This window comes from Podarcis gaigeae (assembly GCF_964106915.1).
Source record: "Podarcis gaigeae genome assembly, chromosome: 4".
Classification (NCBI taxonomy): Eukaryota; Metazoa; Chordata; class Lepidosauria; order Squamata; family Lacertidae; genus Podarcis; species Podarcis gaigeae.
Genome location: NC_139677.1, coordinates 91,265,594 through 91,285,994, shown reverse-complemented (window position 1 = coordinate 91,285,994; position 20,401 = coordinate 91,265,594). Strand labels below are relative to the sequence as shown.

The 20,401-nt window shown below is 46.1% G+C and overlaps 1 protein-coding gene across 4 annotated transcripts in view; it reads right to left on the bottom strand.

Annotated features, from left to right (window-relative positions):
- SLC36A4 (solute carrier family 36 member 4) overlaps positions 1 to 20,401 on the bottom strand; it is a 94,982-nt gene that overhangs the window by 61,404 nt on the left and 13,177 nt on the right. For all 4 annotated transcript variants that reach the window (XM_083736912.1, XM_083736914.1, XM_083736915.1 and 1 more), the window contains exons 4-8: positions 18,982 to 19,070; positions 18,526 to 18,621; positions 16,286 to 16,370; positions 7,727 to 7,951; positions 5,226 to 5,324 (exon numbers count right to left, since the gene is read on the bottom strand). In XM_083736912.1, the coding sequence (XP_083593038.1) occupies positions 5,226 to 5,324; positions 7,727 to 7,951; positions 16,286 to 16,370; positions 18,526 to 18,621; positions 18,982 to 19,070 (594 nt within the window). The remainder of the gene's footprint in view (positions 1 to 5,225; positions 5,325 to 7,726; positions 7,952 to 16,285; positions 16,371 to 18,525; positions 18,622 to 18,981; positions 19,071 to 20,401) is intronic.

The following is a 20,401-nucleotide window of genomic DNA, read 5'->3' as shown; positions in this document are numbered from 1 at the left end:
CCTTTCAGCAGGAAGGAGCTGCCTTTAGGAATGTTAAAAGCATATCTCAGCACAAGTTCAGAAAATAGGAACAAGTATTCCTACGTAGTGCTTTACAAAGATAATCTGCCAGACTTCACCTGTGCAGAACGAACACCGTGCAAATTTCGCAGGCAGGCTAGCGCCTTCTGGAAACCTAACCCATATGAATATCTAGGAATAGCTCTTTGCTGGGAATCATTTACGGTGAAAGTTAGCTATTACATGCTTTGGGGAGGGGTGGTCTTCATAAGGCCACCTGAACTTATTTAATCCAGCTCAAAGATGTGGAGTTAGAAAACAGTAAAAATTGAAGATCAATCCTCGCTTGCTACTTTTCTACTTACAGAGGGCACTAAAAATATACCACTTGCCACGACCTACGGATTGAGATAGTATTATTCAAGGGCAGCAGTACCACTTGACTGTTGATCAGGCAATGATCTGACTTTTAGAAGACATCTGAAGGCAGCCCCGTTTAGGGAAGTTTTTAATGTTTGATGTTTTATCGCGTTTTTAATATTCCGTTGGGAGCCGCCCAGAGTGGCTGGGGAAGCCCAGCCAGATGGGTCAGGTATAAATAATTTTTTGTTGTTGTTGTTGTTAATTACTATTCTTATTAGCTGTCAAAAATATTAAGCAAGATACTGTCAGGTGTCTGGAACAGCCCCAAATAAAAGGGTGCAACTACAGTGGTGCCCCGCAAGACGAATGCCTCGCAAGACAGAAAACCCGCTAGACGAAAGGGTTTTCCGTTTTGGAGGTGCTTCGCAAAACGAATTTCCTATGGGCTTGCTTCACAAGACGAAAATGTATTGCGAGTTCCTGCGGGGGTTTTTTCCTCCCCCCCTTTTCCCCAAGCCGCTAAGCCGCTTATCAGCTGATCCACTAAGTCGCTAAGCCGCTTAACAGCTGATCCGCTAAGCCACTTATCAGCTGATCCGCTAAGCCGCTTAACAGCTGATCCGCTAAGCCGCTAAGCCGCTTATCAGCTGATCCGCTAAGCCGCTAAGCCGCTAATAGCACTAATCCGCTAAGGCGCTAATGGGCTTGCTTCGCAAGACGAAAAAACCGCAAGACGAAGAGACTTGCGGAACGGATTCTTTTCGTCTTGCGAGGCACCACTGTATAAGAATTATTTCCAAGTATGGCTGGAATATATTGCACTAAAATCTTTTATTTCCCTAGTTTCCCGTCCCACCCTTCCTCCTTCCCCTCTTATAATTTGCATGCAAAAAATTAAAGAAGGCTGACAAGACTGCAACACTGCTGTCAGCTTCTACCGTCAATACTCCCTCAAGTCCTTGTCATGTCATTTACAAGGTTAAGGTCAGCAGGTAACCTCTGCCCGTCACTCTGCGGTGACAGGACCCCCCCCCCCAGAGCCCCCCTATATACAATTCAAAATACGGAGATTTAAGAAAGCCAATTTAAGCCTGAAGCCACGTCCTAAGGCCGTGCCAAGTCCTGTAAACAGAAGCAGTCAGTTGAAAGGCACAGATTCAGTATTTAAGCTCTGGCACCTCTTATTCCAACAGTGAAGTTTTGCTAAGCAATGTGGCCTGGCAGAAACAAGAGGGTGAATCAGCTTCCAAGGCCCACAGAGATGGAAGAGGTCCAAGCAAGCAGTTCCCTTCATGGTTTCACAACCAACTACCCTTTCCAGGCTCCTCGAGGGTAATAGGAGTCTCACACAGCACCCTTAGCAAACTACAGTCCACAGGATTATTTCAGGGAAGCCATGAGAGTTAAAGTGGTAAAATACTGCTTTACATGTGTAGTGCAGATGGGGACCAAGCAAAGAGCATCAATTTAAAGTCCTGCTCTATCACTGGGCTCCAAAACAGATCTCGCAAGCTTCTGAATGGTCTCAAGGTGTTCTGCATAAGCAGCCCTCTCTGTATTTTGCATCTGAAGGGGGCAGAGGGTTGCACCCTGGCTAAACAAAAACATCTTGGAGGTCCTGGGCCACAGGAGGCTAGGCTGGCCTCAACCTGAGCCTGGGCTTTTTCGGCTGTGGCCCCGACCTGGTGGAACGCTCTGTCACAAGAGACTAGGGCCCTGCGGGACTTGACATCTTTCCGCAGGGCCTGCAAGACGGAGTTGTTCCACCAGGCCTTTGGCCAGGGCACAGCCTGACCCCCTCCTTTGGTAATCCTCACAGAACTCTAGCCCAACGGTTGCCATTAATTAGATTTTGAATTGATTTTAAAATGAATTGATTTTAGAATGCTGTGTTACTTTCATTGTTGTTAGCCGATCTGAGCCCGGCTTCGGCTGGGGAGGGCAGGATATAAATGAAATATTATTAGTAGTAGTAGTAGTATTGTTATTATTATTCAAATTCTGCTCCCCAAGTAAGTTATGCAAAGTGAACACGTCTAAGCAATTTCTCTTATTCACTATGGAGCACTTTCTGCTATTTCGCTTCATTTATTTTGATAGACTTTTTCCTTCCAATCTGGGCTGCTTGCCTTGCCATATAGGATCGTCTATCATTTTCTGCCAACTTTTCAGTTCAGAAAGATCAACAAGTAAAAAGAATGATACAAACAAGAACTGCAACTCAGAGAGGATGATCGTTATAAATAGCATAAATTTTGTCCTCTTGGGACATGTTTAATTTTGTTCCACCTTTCCGAGACTGACTTTACTCCCTGAGCCAAGGTCTCATGATTTACATTGCCAACCCTCTTAGTTTCAGATGCTAAGTTTATGCATCTAAAGACCTAAGTGAACTGGTATAGGCATTCTATCCTGTGAAGTAGGGAAGGGAAAGCTGTGTCACTCCAAAAACTGCTGGACTGCAACTCCCATCAGCCCCTTCCAGCGCAGCCAAGGATGATGGGAACTGAAGTCCCAACATATCTGGAAGGTCATAAGTTCCCCACCTTTGCTGTCAATAAATATTAACTGTGATGGCAACACATTCTGAGACAACTCCATATATTTCCGTAATCTGGAATACATAACGGTAGCAATAACCAAACTCATGAAAGAAACCAGAGAAACAAGAGCGGTAATCCGGGAGAAAGCTTTTAAATGAGGAAGACTCCTTTGGTGTTCCGAGAGCTGTAGAGCCTGGAAAAACTCAGCAATTGAAGCAGCATCACCAACTTTTGAGACATAACACAGAGGCTCAGTAAAATGCAAGAAACTGAATGGGATGAAGCCACCACTTCCACTTTATTGACCTCATTAAAAACAAAGAACAAAAAAATCCCATAAGCCTGACTGAATACAATATTGAAAGAACAGGCAGACCAAACTTCATCAGACACTGGAAGATAGACACTAGAATTTTAACAATACTGTCTGGTACGAGGTAAGAAAATAGAGGCAGTGCTTTTTTTCCTGGGGGTACGCAGGGGTACGCATACCCCTAAACATTTGGTGAATCTAACAGGAGAAGAAACTAAAAAAAGTAAAAATTTTAGTTTACTCTCTAGCACGGTGAATCGTCAGTTCCGTTGCTACCCCCGATGGCGGCCTCATTTTCTGTCACGGTGTTTCCTCAGTCTCAGACGGAAGCGAGGGTTTAATGAGAGTACCCCTAAATCTTTTTCTTTTTTTTAGAAAAAAAAAGCACTGGATAGAGGTAATTTCAGACAGAATGTCTAACCTAACTGCTTTGGAAACATATAGGAGACTTTTCAGTCTGCTGTCAAAAATCTAACCTGTATGTGGATTATCAAATGATCAAGGAATCTCTTACAATGAGGCTACTATTCTATTTGCCTGCAGTTACTGGTCAATTTCTAGCTTTCAAGTCTATTACAGGAAGACAGGTATCTCCTGTGGAAGAGCCTGGATTGTTTTCTTTCCTCCTTAACCTCTCGCCCCAAAACTTCGCATTCATCTCTAGTCTTTGGCCCAAAGTCTTTCCGATGTTTTGACTAAAATTTCACCTTCCTGCCCGGCAGAGCAGCATGCTAGAGTCTGAGCCCAGTTAAGCTCAGCTGCTCTGAAGACCTTATAGTAGCACCAAGCCCTGGCCTGCTATCAGGGAGTCCTAGGGGAGGAAACAGCAAAGCCCTTTCCCTCATTCCAGGAGAGATCTGCAGCCTGCCGTGGAAGCTATGGTACAGCATCTGCTTCCACCGAGAGAAGGGGAGGCTGGCACAATCTGCTTCCCGCCAGCTTCTTCCACTCTCTGCCCACGCACTTTGAAGCATGCTATTCTCAGCCCTAAACACTAAAAACACACACATCGTTTTTAGGTTCTTAGGAACCTGGATTCTGAACTCGGTGCCACACTCAGAGCTTCTAAGTCATCGCATTGAGAGTTGTTCCGCCTGGCCTTTGGCTTGAAATCAATTTGATTCCCTCCCCCTCTTTCTTTTTTCCTTTCTCCTTCTGTATTGGAACTTCTATTTGGGGACTTCCGTGGCTTTTTTCTGGCCCATGTAGGACCAGTCTGGATAATTAGCCTTGGTGAAGACTTGACGTTTTTATCCCAAAAAAAGTTTTTGATTGAGTTTCCACTAGAAATGGGGCTGCATTTTAATGTTGTATTTTAATCTTGTTTTAAATCTGTATTTCAATCTTTAATCTTGTTGTTTAAGCTGTATTTCAATCAATTGTTTTTATATTTGGTGTTAGCCCGGTCTTGGCTGGGGAGGGCGGGGTATAAATAAAATAATATTATTATTATTATTATTATTATTATTATTATTATTATTATTATTATTTCAGCTGCCATCAGTTCTCCAGCGTTTCAGGCAAGGTTTTCCTCCAGCCCTACCCAGAGATCCCAGGGATTGAACCAGGAAACTTTTTGCAGACAAGAGTGTATGCTCTACAACTCAGCTGAAGCCTTTCTCTTAGAATAAAAGCCTCTTGTGCCTTCATGGAAAAGCACTAGCAACAATTCTAGGTCCAGGCTGTCAGTGTTTTGCGGGAGTGATTCAATCGCATACTGGAAATTTTGGTTTGCACAATCAATACAGATTAAAGCACCCTGCTGACCTGGCACAACACAACCACTGAAAAGAATCAGATTTTTTTGCAATGGGGAAATGCACTGAAAATTGTGGGAAGAATCTTCCCTATCAAAGGCACACACAAATTTGGGGGTCTCGTTTACCCTGAAGGTCTAGTTCTGGCCACTGGAGTAAAACAGAGGCCAATTCTATTTTTGGTGAAGAGATGCGTTTCAACTGCCGTTGCCTTTAGGTAATAATCTTAAATTCTAAAACGGCACTTACCACTCCTATTCCTTCAAAAGCGAAGACAGCCGTGCCAAAGAAAAGCGGGTACCTCTTCCAGTCTGCCACTAGATGCAGTTTTCGAGGAATGGATAAACCCTGGCAAGAGACATCATAACGAAAACAATATTGACTTTCTGTAGTCCGTTATGCCAACCCACAAAGCCTGTCCTGAGCATTCTGGACCATTGAAGTTTCTGGACAGACTTCAAGGACAGCCCCATATACAGGGTATTACAGCAATCTAACCTGGAAACAACTACAGTTGCAGCCCTAAGCATGTCTTCTCAGAAGTAAAATCCCGCTGGATTCAATTGGGCTTACTCCTCAGGAAGCACAGCTAGGATTGCAGCCTAAGGCATGAATAACTGAAGTTAGGCCCGATTTCGCCAGGAAACTAGGTAAAAGGCAAATCCGAACATCTTCTAGGTGCGTTAGTAGGTGGGAAACTATTGAGTATTTGTGGAAGAGCTGGGCCATTTGAGTGCACTAGCACAGCCCAATGGCAAAAAAATCTCCACTGCTGGAGGAAGGAAGCCTCTATGAGTACCAGCTGCAAGGAACCGCGACTGGGGCGAGTGCTATTATGCTCAGATTCTGCTCGCAAGTTTCCCATAGGTATCTCATTGGCGAGAACGAGATGCATGGGTCACTGGTCTTATCCAGCACCAAGGTTTTTCTTATGTGGAGTCATTTTTGAATTTTATTGATACTGATGCTGCATTTTTTGTTTTATTTTATGCTGTTTTTAAGTCACATTTTAATCAATGTTTTATATTTGTTGTTAGTCACCCTGAGCCCATTATTATTATTATTATTTAGTATACCAGAATTATACTCTACCTAGGGCTGGGTGATTCCTGGTTTTCAACATCATGATATATCACCAGCTAAATATTGCGATGGGACGCGGGTGGCGCTGTGGGTTAAACCACAGAGCCTAGGACTTGCTGATCAGAAGGTCGGCAGTTCGAATCCCCGTGACGGGGTGAGCTCCCATTGCTCGGTCCCTGCTCCTGCCAACCTAGCAGTTCGAAAGCACGTCAAAGTGCAAGTAGATAAATAGGTACCGCTCTGGTGGGAAGGTAAACGGCGTTTCCGTGTGCTGCTCTGGTTTGCCAGAAGCAGCTTAGTCATGCTGGCCACATGACCCGGAAGCTGTACCCTTGGCCAGTAAAGCGAGATGAGCGCCGCAACCCCAGAGTTGGCCACTACTGGACCTAACAGTCAGGGGTCCCCTTTACCTTTACCTTTATCAATAGATTGCCCAGCCCTACTCTACCTAGACTGGTAGCATTCATACCAAATGCTTGGGTTTGGAGCACGCCAGGTTTGTATTTTACCTGTTAAAAACGCCCAACTATAATTGGGGAGTGGGACAGGAGGATTCCCATGCAAGACAAAAAGGTTGAAATCTTGGGCCCCTTAAGGCTCACTAATGGACAAGTCAGTGTTGCCCCTGCGCCGGACCCTTAAAAATGCACAAAGGAAAATGTAATTGCCCTGTATTTCCTAAGTAATGGAGATGCGGTGGTGAATCACGATGACCTTTAAACATATGAGTGAATCTGAGCAAGTTGACTAAAAGGTCGTTGTCATTCAGCGGTGTTGGTTCTGGCTATCCACCGGATGCATCACTCAGAACTGTCAACTTCTGTTGTTGTTTTCACTAATCTCCATCCACCCCCAAACCTACACACAACATGGGGATGAAAGTTTCATTACACGTATGCAACGAAGGTGGGCTGGGAATTAAGCTGAGACCTTTTCGGTTGCAGGAGATAAGGCTATTGATCAGAAGCTGCTAGTCACAATGGCTACTGAGTGCTTCCAGGATAAGAGGCAGCATGGTTCTGAATGACAGTACTTCGGGAACAGCAGCAAGACAAGGCTATTCCCTTTATGCCCTGCTTGCTGTGGTCTAAACCACTGAGCCTCTTGGGCTTGCCAATCAGAAGGTCGGCGGTTCGAATCCCCACGACGGGGTGAGCTCCTGTTGTTCGGTCCCAGCTCCTGCCAATTTAGCAGTTTGAAAGCACGCCAGTGCAAGTAGATAAATAGGTACCACTGCGGAGGGAAGGTAAATGGCATTTCCGTGCGCTCCGGCACTCGTCATGGTGTCCTGTTGTGCCAGAAGCAGTTTAGTCATGCTGGCCACATGACGGAGAAAGTTGTCTGTGGACAAACGCCGGCTCCCTCGGCCTGAAACCAAGATGAGCGTTGCAACCCCATAGTCGCCTTTGACTGGACTTAACCGTCCAGGGGTCCTTTAACTTTTACCTTTTTACCTGCCATCTGGTTGGCCAGGTGTGGGGAAAGGAATGGGGGACTTGATCAGCCTTTGCTCACATCTCGCAGGGCTCTTCACACCTGGCTCTGTGTATGCTTCCAGCTAAAGCAGTGCTAAAATGGATTATCACCCGCGAGCCAAAGCGCAGCCCCCAAGCGTGATGCTGGGAGGAAGAAAAGAAAAATGAGTGCAGAAGCAGGTCCTTACTCACCTGGATAACATATTGATAAATGATTACAAGACTGGTGGCCATGGCTATGTTTGCGAGGAGTGAGAGCACAGACAGACTCCGAAGATCGCGGATGAAGACCAAGAGGACAGTAAAAGGGAGGAAACACAGCATATATATTCGCAGATCAGTAGTCATTTTGTCTGAGGGGCCACTGACTCCTGTGGTGTTCATGCCAGATTTATTTCCAACAATCCCTTCGTGAACCTGCAAGAAACAATACAGGTTATTTTTAAATGACTGAAATTAGTCAATTAGTACAGTTTCAAAATGAGGGAAATGCCTTGTCTTTCCAGGATAGGGCACCTTTATGTTCAGCTCTTAGACCAGGGGTCGGCAACCTAAGGCCCATGGACCCCCGCCACCCGCTCAGTTGGCTTCCATGCACCGCACTAAACTGGTGCAGAGCACAGCAGGGACCGCCTTCCATGATGCTGCCCGGCTTCCCATTGGCTGCAGGAAGTTCCTGCAGCCAATGGGAAGCTGTGCCCACCTCCTCCGTGCCAGAAGGAGAGACTGAAATAGCATTTGCACATTCGTGTGTGCGCGCACACTCCGGCCCACCGCAGCTTCTGCAGGACCGTGAACCAGCCCAAGCCACAAAAACTTTGCCAACCCCTGTCTTAGACCTCCTTTATGCCAATTAGCTATCAGGGTAAGCTAAAGATGCTGGTTTTGGTGTAAAAAGCCCTGCAGTTTGGGGCAAGGATACCTGAAATATCGTCTCACCTCTTAAATACCCGATCAACCACTGACAAGCTGCAGCCTTTGCGTTTTCCGCACAGTTGCCATATAACCCAAGAAATCTTGGTCAATCAAAGCAAGTTTTTGCCTGTGAAACCTGCACACATTTGATTCTGGACAATAAAAACAAGTTTCGAAGGAGGAAAGCGTGCGGTGTTTTGACACATGCATCCCAGACCAGACGGGACCTTAAGAGAGGAACTGTTGGATTCAGCCTCGGTCAGAGGGATGTGCCAGTCTTCCAGGCACCGGCTGAATTCCTTTCTGACCTCCCTCCTGCGCCTCCCGGCAGGAAAACAGACGAGGTCCGTTCCGGCGATTTTTCCCAGGCTGTGAGAAAAACACATCACTGCTTCTCCTCCTCCCTGCTCCCCAGGGAGGGGAATCAGACTCAGACAGAAACGTATTTTACATGTCTTTATTTCTGTCTTTCGCAGCCATACAGATAAAGATGTCTGCACTCTTCGAACAGCAGAGAGAATCTCACTCCACCCATGTACTTCCTGTACAGGTCATATGACACACACTGAGCTCACATCCGGTGCTCAATAAGGAGAATGGACTGCCCCTTTGTTTACATGGCAACAGTCACACACATCCTGTTTGGCTTTGCAGCCACAAGCAGCTGACTTAGCTGCTTCTAGCTGCCGCATTGCTTCTTTATAGTAACAGGAACTAGCTCCTGTGGATGAGTGCCTCTGAGATAGCCTTCCCCATCTTGGTGTGCTACATTTGTTTGGAACGAAACAGCAAGCATTGGCTGGTTCGGCTGATGAGAGCCGCCATCCAAAATATCAAAGAGAGCACCGGGATGAGAGAATGCTCTTCTAAGACATTAAAACTTTTCGGTAGCAGACACCAGGCATGTGTGTGTTAATAACGATTCACTGAAATGATGATTATCAGGGTGCAGAAACAGGAATAGGTTTTTGAAATATCAACCGTGTAAAAATAACATGCTGCCCGAAGAATAGGTGATGCCTTTCATTCATTAAAAAGCTTTTTATGATCAACCAATGTCAGCTAACAGTCAGCTTTAAAAGGTCCAAGCCCCACATTGGGTGAAAGATACCTGCATTGCACAGGGTTGGAACGAATAGCTTTGAATGCTTTTAATGTTTGATGTTTTATTATGCTTTTTTATATTTGTTGGAAGCTGCTCAGAGTGGCTGGGGCAACCCAGTCAGATGGGCGAGGTACAAATAATAAAAATGTAGTTGTTGCTGCTGCTGTTAAACAAAATGGCTGCACTTAACTAACTTCAAGGATGCCATGTTACATGACGGGCAAAATATCCGATTTGCCAGTTGCAGCACAGCCAGGACTGAAAAGCAGACAACCTGGACAGAGACACACACATGCAGGAAGTTAACAAAACAACCATGAAAGAGCAACCGGCCTCTTTCTCCCACATTTCGTCTGGGGCCGAGCAGCAGTTTACTGCTGATTGCGATAAGATGATTGGTAGACGTGTGACTCATCTTCTGCCTAACCTAGTCTCCTTCGCAATGTCAGACTCAATATCATCAGCATCTCCAACCACTCGGTCACCATCACTTTGAAGCAATGGCAATTTCCTCCAGTGCGTCACATCACAGAGTTAGTCATCTTGGGCCAGGCCATGGTAAACATTATCCCGCTCTCCCCACACACAAAAAAAGAAGAAGAAAAAGAAACATAGTCGGAAGTAACTTGGCAAAACAATACTTCCAACTTTGTGATTTCCTCCATGCAAGATTTCCAACCCTGCAATGGTCTTGCTGGCCCCAACACCGTAAAACAGAGGGTTTCCTTTTTTTTCAAATGACTTACTCCAAACGTTATACAGTGGTACCTCTGGTTACATTCTTAATTCGTTCCGGAGGTCCGTTCTTAACCTGAAACTGTTCTTAACCTGAAGCACCACTTTAGCTAATAGGGCCTCCCGCTGCTGCCGCACAATTTCTGTTCTCATCCTGAAGCAAAGTTCTTAACTCGAGGTACTATTTCTGGGTTAGTGGAGTCTGTAACCTGAAGCGTATGTAACCTGAAGTGTATGTAACCTGAGGTAACACTGTACTTAAAAGCTTATATGCCATCTATGCAGTTTTACCGCCTAAGGTAGCCAATGGCGGTAAGAGCAAAAGCAGCATGCAAATACCTCGGGTTACAGACGCTTCAGGTTACAGACGCTTCAAGTTACAGACTCCGCTAACGAAGAAATACTACCTTGGGTTAAGAACTTTGCTTCAGGATGAGAAGAAAAATCACGTGGCAGCGGGAGGCCCCATTAGCTAAAGTGGTGCTTCAGGTTAAGAACAGACCTCTGGAGTGAATTAAGTTCATATCCCGAGGTACCACTGTAGCGCAAGCAACCCAACAGGCAGGCAGCCCTAAGACTGGCTCTCAGTGTTTCCCAATGTTGGGTCTTCAGCTGCTTTCGGACTACAACTCCCATCATCCCTAGCTAGCTAGACCAGTGGGCAGGGATGATGGGAATTGTAGTCCGAAAACAGCTGGAGACCCAAGGTTGGGAAACACTGATCTAGGCATAAGCTGGGAACAAAGAAGGGGGGAAGGGGGAACTGAATTGATTTGGGAGCAGAACCTATTGGGAAATAAATAGAGGAGGAAATTAAGAGGAAGTGACTTGGGACGATCTGGGTCTTAGTACCCATCTCCAACTTCTGCAATGAAGCAGACTGTATGCTGTCAGAGAATATTTATCTCTGGTATGTGTTTCTCTGGCCATGAGCATAATGGTCACAAATTGAATACAGGGATGGGGAGTCAGCTGAACGTGCTTTTGAACAACTTGCTTGGGGGCGATTTGCAGAGGTAGCTGTTTAGTTTGCCTTTGGCGAGAGTTGTTATTTCAAATTTCCACCTATACATACAAATCAGCATTCAGATTTTATGAAAATGAAGTCTTTAGGCCTGTGCCCAAAATACTGTAAGGACCTGCAACACTCTGGACTGCTTGGGTGGGAACAGCTGGTGAAAGGGCCCACTCTGTTCCCTCTTATTCTTTGCGAGTAATCAGCAACTGCTGCCGCTTACATTCTCAACACAAAAGGAAAATGGGAAAGGAACAGCCAACACTTAAGCCAAGCTGAAGACGCTGTTCAGAAGAACAACACAGACAGTTTTCACCAGTGTTACATGTGGGCGTACGCAACAGCTCTTTTGAACAGCAGGTGTACGAAGCAGCCAGAGCTAAACTGTACCCACAAATTTCAGCGCAGTTGCCACAGCAAGAAACAAAGGAGGCAAAATTGCAGGGCGTTTTTATGAAGACAAGGGGCTGCATTCAGGCCTCACCTTCGCCAGCCTCCTAACCATGGTTTGATGATCGGGAACAAGCCATGCGCTCAAGTGCTCTCCCCTCCTTTTCAAGTTCCCAGCAGGGCTGGGCGATGTATCGCCCAAAACTGGTTTGTACTCCATATTGTGAATCAGTTGCATGACTTCTGACCTGGCAATAGATTGCGAACCATGATGTGTGTGTGTGTGCTATGCCAGTGCCGCTACATACTGTAGCTCCATCCTTATTTCAGACATCATAGTATATCGGTATATTGCCATGTTTAAGGAAAAGGTAAAGGGACCCCTGACCATTAGGTCCAGTCGTGGCTGACTCTGGGGTTGCGGCGCTCATCTGGCTGAGGGAGCCAGCGTACAGCTTCTGGGTCATGTGACTAGCATGACTAAGCCGCTTCTGGCGAACCAGAGCAGCACATGGAAACGCCGTTTACCTTCCCGCTGGAGCAGTACCTATTTATCTACTTGCACTTTGACGTGCTTTTGAACTGCTAGGTTGGCCGAAAATCACCATGTTTAGCCTGGTGATATATAGCAATGTTGAAAACCAGGCATCACCCAGCCCTTGTTCTCCGTTTAGTATAACAGTTCCATCTATTTATACCGGCCCCCTCTTTTGTGTTGCATTTCAGACTATAAGCTCCTTGGGGCAGGAGCCTATCCTCTACTACTTTGCAAAGGTCCATGTCCAATACAGTGGTACCTCGGGTTACATATGCTTCAGGTTACAGACTCCGCTAACCCAGAAATATTACCTTGGGTTAAGAACTTTGCTTCAGGATGAGAATAGAAATCGTGCAGCAGCGGCGCAGTGGCAGCAGGAGGCCCCATTAGCTAAAGTGGTGCTTCAGGTTAAGAACAGACCTCCAGAACAAATTAAGTTCTTAACCCAAGGTACCATTGTAATTGTTTAATTATTATTCGCTGGTGTTTAGTTTTAATGTTTACTATTAGATTCTGATGGATTGTTTAATGTTGGTTAGTTTGATATAATTTCTTTACTGTAAAGTTATTGTGACTTTTTGCTATTCCTATTAATGCTGGATTCCTATTAATTATACAGGAGGCAGCAACTAAAACCATCCCAATGAAAAGGAAATGCAAGAAAGCAAAGTGGCTGTCCAACGAGGCCTTACAAATAGCGGGGGAGAGAAGGCAAGCAAAATGTGAGGGAGATAGTGAAAGATACAGGAAATTGAATGCAAATTTCAAAAAAATAGCAAGGAGAGACAAGAAGGCCTTCTTAAACGAGCAATACAAAGAAATAGAGGAAAACAATAGAATGGGAAAAACCAGAGATCTGTTCAAGAAAACTGGATATATGAAAGGATCATTTTGTACAAAGATTACCATAATAAAAGACAAAAGTGGAAAGGACCTAACAGAAGCAGAAGACATCAAGAAGAGGTGGAAAGAATACACAGAGAAACTATACCATAAAGAAATGGATGCCTCGTACACCCCAGGTAGTGTGGTTGCTGACGTTGAGCCAGACATCCTGGAGAGTAAAGTCAAAAGGGCCTTAGAAAGCACTGCAAATAACAAGGCCAGTGGAAGTGATGATATTCCAGCTGAACTATTTAAAATTTTAAACGATGATGCTGTTAAGGTGCTACACTCAATATGCCAGCAAATTTGGAAAACTCAGCAGTGGCCAGAGGATTGGAGAAGATCAGTCTACATCCCAATCCCAAAGAAGGGCAGTGCCAAAGAATGCTCCAACTACCGCACAATTGCACTCATTTCACATGCTAGCAAGGTTATGCTTAAAATTCTACAAGGAAGGCTCAAGCAGTATGTAGACCGAGAACTCCCAGAAGTGCAAGCTGGATTTAGAAGAGGCAGAGGAACCAGAGACCAAATTGCAAACATGCGCTGGATTATGGAGAAAGCTAGAGAGTTCCAGAAAGACATCTACCTCTGCTTCATTGACTGTGCAAAAGCCTTTGACTGTGTCAACCACAGCAAACTATGGCAAGTTCTTAAAGAAATGGGAGTGCCTGATCACCTCATCTGTCTCCTGAGAAATCTCTATGTGGGACAAGAAGCTACAGTTAGAACTGGATATGGAACAACTGACTGGTTCAAAATTGGGAAAGGAGTACGGCAAGGCTGTATATTGTCTCCCTGCTTATTTAACTTCTATGCAGAATTCATCATAAGAAAGGCTGGGCTGGATGAATCCCAAGCCGGAATTAAGATCGCCGAAAGAAATATCAACAACCTCAGATATGCAGATGACACAACATTGATGGCAGAAAGTGAAGAGGAATTAAAGAACCTTTTAATGAGGGTGAAAGAGGAGAGCGCAAAATATGGTCTGAAGCTCAACATCAAAAAAACAAAGATCATGGCCACTGGTCCCATCACCTCCTGGCAAATAGAAGGGGAAGAAATGGAGGAAGTGAGAGATTTTACTTTCTAGGACTCCATGATCACTGCAGATGATGACAGCAGTCACGAAATTAAAAGACGCCTGCTCCTTCGGAGAAAGGCGATGGCAAACCTAGACAGCATCTTAAAAAGTAGAGACATCACCTTGCCAACAAAGGTCTGTATAGTTAAAGCCATGGTTTTACCGGTAGTGATGTATGGAAGTGAGAGCTGGACCATAAAGAAGGCTGATCGGCGAAGAATTGATGCTTTTGAATTATGGTGCTGGAGGAGACTCTTGAGAGTCCTATGGACTGCAAGAAGATCAAATGCATCCATTCTTAAGGAAATTAGCCCTGAGTGCTCACTGGAAGGACAGATCATGAAGATGAGGCTCCAATACTTTGGCCACCTCATGAGAAGAGAAGACTCCCTGGAAAAGACTCTGATGTTGGGAAAGATTGAGGGCACAAGGAGAAGGGGACGACAGAGGACGAGATGGTTGGACAGTGTTCTTGAAGCTACCAGCATGAATTTGACCAAACTGCGGGAGGCAGTGGAAGACAGAAGTGCCTGGCGTGCTCTGGTCCATGGGGTCACGGAGAGTCGGACACGACTAAACGACTAAACAACAACAACAACATTAATGCTGGATGTTTTATTATGTGTTTGTATGTGTTAGAAGCTGCCCAGAGTGGCCTGGGGCAACCCAGTCAGATGGGCTGGGTATATTAATAATAATCATAATAATTAATGGCACTGTATAAAGGAAGATGAGCAGCAGCAGCCTGGTTACTCAATCAGGACCATTGAGTTCAGTATAGTGGCCAAGAAGGACTTGAGCACAGTATCGATTCCCAGAAACAGGTATTCAGAAGCAACACCCCTTCCATTACTCCCTAGGTTCCTCCTTCCGGTACATCAGAGAAAGCAGAAGGAAGAGAGCGATTCCTCAGACATTACAGCTTCACCATGCATTTGCTTTGCAAACAGAAGAGTCTCTATCAGCATGCAGAGAAAGAAGGTGTGCATGGTTTCGAACAGAGATACCGTGACACAAGGGATGTGGAACAGCAATTTATATATATATCTATTTGCTATGGGTAGTTTACGGTGGTTGACAAGTGCACACAGCAAAAAAAAAAAAAGTTTTCCCTTTAAGAAATAGAATTAACTTTAATAGCCATTCTGATAGCTAGCCCTTTGGCTCCCCCTACAGAGTGAATATTCCATAACAGCAAATCTTCTGACATGAATACGAACTGACCGATCTTATCCATGATGACTGACAGTGGCTCTCCAGAGTCTCACACAGGAGTCTTTTCCCAGCCCTACTTGAGATACAAAGAACTGAACGTGGGATGTTTGGGCTTGCAAAGAACATCCCCTTTCACTAACCTATGACTCCTTCCCACTGAGAACATACAACAGACAACATACAACCCACAACAAACAGCACTAGCCTGCGAGCGCTCCAGTTGGAGAACAGCCTTTACCAAAGGTGTCATGGGCTTTGAAGACACTCGAACTCAGGACGCAAAGGGAGAAACATGCTAGATGAAAGGCACATTGGCAAATCCACACCGTGATCAACTCCCACCTGGAAACCAATGTCCCCACTGTGGAAGGATGTGTGGATCCAGAATTGGCCTCCACAGTCACTTACAGACTCATTGTTAAAACTGTGTTTATGGAAGACAATCTTACTCAGCTACAAGTGATCGCCACAAAAAAGAAGAAGAGACCGCCAAACATCCCACGTACACTCACTCTGACTCAATTCAGTGGAACTTGCTTCCGAGTAAAACATGAACTGGATTGAACTGGCGGCGACCTTTCTCAGGTGGGCCTTTTCAGCAGTGGCTCCTTGTTTGTGGGATGCCTTCCTAGCATGCTGCACCTTTATCAGGAGGAATCTGAAAACATTCCTGTCTACCCAGGGATTGGATGGCTGAGGAATACTTTTCCTAGCCGCCCCAAGATCACTGGAGGGAATAACGTTTTCAGCTGTAACAGCTTTCAGAATGTGTTTTGTTTTTCAAATTCTGCATCCTTTTTTTAACCCTGGGCTCCTTCAGGAAGATCGGTGCAATATCAATTCCACGGATAAATTTATTGGCTTACTTGTTTCACGTTTTCTGCCAAGAACACGATATAAACGCTGCAGAACCCCAGCTGTGTAATCACAAGGAAGAAGTCCACAACGTATCTGTAGTGGCACAATGAGAGAGAGAAAACTCAAGTTAACTAGTGTTTATCTGCGGGGAGGCAAAGATTTGGACGTCACATCCAATGCACTGAGGAGTCGTATGCAATCAAATGAAGCTTTCCCTGCAAAACAGCAATTTGCTACCTTCCTTCTGGAGTGCCTACACTGACTAGGCAACGTACATAAAATCAAAATATAGTGGTGGGCAAATCTTCCCTTTTTTTCTTTCTCTTTTTAAGGAAGGGAAATGGAAACAGACTAGTTAGTCAGTGCAAGGACAGAGATATGTTTCTCTTAAAACAGGCATGAAATTCAGGTTGACGTCCAGCTTTCCTAAACCTGTTAGTACTCCCTGAACCACAAGGATCAAAGTGTTCCATGAAGTCTCCAGGCAGATTTCACACCCGCGCAAGAGAGTCTGTTGACGGGCTGGTGTTGTGCACAGACCGAGGCAGCATTTGGTTTACAGGGCAAATCAGACAGGGACGACTCAGCAGAAGGCCTGGGAGCAACTACTGGTGCAGCAGTGCTAAAGCAAAGCCAGCGAAAGGAACCCGAAGCCTTTGGAGCGCAGCGCGAGTTCCCGCAGGCTTCGGGTTCCTTTTGCTGAAGCCAGGAGAGCAAGACTCTCCTGGCTTCAGCAGAGAGGGAGAGCTGCGCAGCGCCCGTTCAGCGAAGCGGGAGGAGAAATGGAAGGGGCTCCGTTTCTCCTGCCGCTTCGCTGAAGGGGTGCTGAGCAGAGAGGGGGAGAATAGTTTTTCCCTGTTCTCCCCCTCTAAAACAAGGTGCGCCCTATGGTTGGGTGCGTTCTACACAGCAAAAAATACGGCAATTCGTTCCAGAGGTCCGTTCTTAACCTGAAACTGTTCTTAACATGAAGCAGCACTTTAGCTAATGGGGCCTCCTGCTGCTGCTGTGCTACCGGAGCACGATTTCTGTTCTCATCCTGAAGCAAAGTTCTTAACCCGAGGTACTATTTCTGGGTTAGCAGAGTCTATAACCTGAAACGTATGTAACCCGAGGTACCACTGTACCGCAGCATTTTGTTGGCAATACAGTTCTAACCCTTCAAGGACCCCACCTCAGGACAGAGCAGTCAGAAGATTCAGAATACGTCCATTCTCTGCTTGCCCCTGCTTTCCATTCCCAGAGCCATACCATTTGGTAACTGGAACACGCTAGATGCTGGATAGCTCAGTCAGTAGAGCATGAGACTCTTAATCTCAGGGGTTGTGGGTTCGAGCCCCACCTTGGGCAAAAAGATTCCTGAATTCCAGGGGCCAGACTAGATGACCCATGCGGTCCCTTTCAACCGTACAGTTCTATGATTCTAGGTCACACCGCCACAGTGCCTGCAATGGCATTATCACTTTTGCCACCGTTTGCATCAGTAGGCTGTGAATGCCAACTCTATTAACTAAAATGCGTCTGCATTTGATTAAAGGTAACGTGAGTAGGTTATCGTGATCCATGGAGATCTTGATGGATGCCTTTTGGGGGGGGGACAAAAGAGCCTGGGGATTTTGCCTGCAGTAAACGTACCCCTCCCCCAATACTCATTTTTTATAAAACTAGCAACACAACACCTATATGAACTGCAAAATCCCCTTCCAACACGTAAGAGCACCTTCATTACATAACTTTAGCAAACTATGAAACATGTCTTTACCCTGGCCTTCAATGCCCGAGATACAGTATTTTTTCATGACCCACCCTAGCCTTCTGATTGTAAAAGGTTTTTCTCTGATCGGAACATTATATTTTTGCACTGTTCACCCCTCCTTATGGTGAAAGGTGGGCAAGAAACCGAATAATAGCAATAAATGAATAGCAACGATACAGATTCTGTGTATTGTTATTTATCTACTGTATTCTTATCCTATGGTATAGCTCAGTTCGTAGAGCATGAGACTCTTAATCCTAGGGTCATGGGTTCGAGTTCCGTGTCAGACAAGAAGATTCCTGCATTGCAGGGGGTTCAACTCCACAATTCTATGATTCTATAATACTTTTCAGGAAAGGACTGCCTCCCAAAGCACCTCATATTGGTATTGAGGGGCTCTACAATCAAACTTACAAACTGAAAAGGCAGAGGCAAGGAGAGTGGAGGGTGATAGAAGAGGGAGATCAGTTTCAAATTCTTGTAGAAGCTTACCTTCCCCAAGAAGCTCGTTTCTGCAATACGTTAAAAGGACCAAATTCCATCGCATAGCTAACTGTGTCGCTATACCCTAAGGTAGTTTTTTTCAATCTGGCATGAACGAGAAAAGAAAATACTGATTATTTCCCAACTACGGTTATTGAACAAGATGCAACTTTGCAGAAACAAGTTTTGCCTTGCTTTTTTAAAAAAAAAGCACTCAGCCAGCAAACAAAGTCCAAATTGACTAACAAGCATTTCAAATTAAGCAGGCTAATTGAAGTGGGGCAATCGAGAGCGGATAATGCCAAGAAATGCAGATAAAGCCAGCCCCAGCCGTATGGCCACTGCGGCACACTCTGAAATTAAATATAAGCTTCCTAGAAACCAAGAAGCAAACTAAGGAAGGTATCTTGCAAAGTGGAGGGGAGGCAGATTTTGACTTCCCTTCAGCCGTCGACAAGCACTTACCTTTGGGATAGGTAATGGCTGCATCGCACCAAAATGTGCATACAGTGGATGGATACAATCCCAATGAACAAAAGACTGAATGGCCCAAGCTGTGTAGAAGACAAAAACACAGGCACAGTAAGAAGAACCGCTTCCCAGGCCACACTCCTTCCAGCCACACCCTCTCCCCAGGCCACACACCCCTTCTGGCCACACCCTCTCCCCAAGCCACACCCCTTCCAGCCACACCTCTCCCCAGGCCACACACCCCTTCTGGCCACACCCTCTCCCCAAGCCACACCTCTTCCAGCCACACCTCTCCCCAGGCCACACACCCCTTCTGGCCACACCCTCTCCCCAAGCCACACCCCTTCTGGTCACACCCTCTCCCCAGGCCACACACCCCTTCCGGCCACACCCTCTCCCCAAGCCACACCCCTTCTGGTCACACCCTCTCCCCAGGCCACACACCCCTTCCGGCCACACCCTCTCCCCAGGCCACACACCCCTTCTGGCCACACCCTCTCCCCAAGCCACACCCCTTCCAGCCACACCTCTCCCCAGGCCACACACCCCTTCTGGCCACACCCTCTCCCCAGGCCACACCCCTTCCAGCCACACCACACCCCTTCTGGCCACACCCTCTCCCCAAGCCACACCCCTTCTGGTCACACCCTCTCCCCAGGCCACACATCCCTTCCGGCCACACCCTCTCCCCAGGCCACACACCCCTTCTGGCCACACCCTCTCCCCAAGCCACACCCCTTCCAGCCACACCTCTCCCCAGGCCACACACCCCTTCCGGCCACACACTCTCCCCAGGCCATTACCCCCAGGTCCCACCCATCACTGCCCCTGTTTTGTGCTTTTCACCTGGCTGAAATGTGTCTAATAATGCTTCTTGCTTTTCTGAATGGAGGGTAGGGGGGGTGAGAGAGTGAGAGTGAGAGTGAGTGAGACTAGACTGTTGTACTAAGGTAAAACTTGCATTCATTGCTCTGCCCATTTTTACTCAGGCCGACCACCATCATGTGGCCCCTGAAAGCTTGCACAGAAGGGAATGCGGCCCTCGGACTTAAGAACGATTCCCCACCACTGTCCGAAAGTGTTTAAAGCCTTTGCTTGCAAGTCCATAACCCTGTACGCTAACAGCAAACTCAATTCCTCCTGGTGCTGATCTGAACGTTGCCAAAACAGCACCATCCACACAGGGCCAGCAGGCTTGGGAGTGACCCAAAGGTTAGAAGAAGAAGAAGAAGAAGAAGAAGAAGAAGAAGAAGAAGAAGAAGAATTTCAGAGTGACTCCGCATTGCAGTGCTTTGGATTGAGTGACTCCTAATCCGAGTACACCCAAGGGAACCGTGCATGTTAATTTCAATGGGTGTGTTCCAAGTAGGACTAACATTAGATGCAACCCCTTTTTTTGCAGGATGCATTTGGA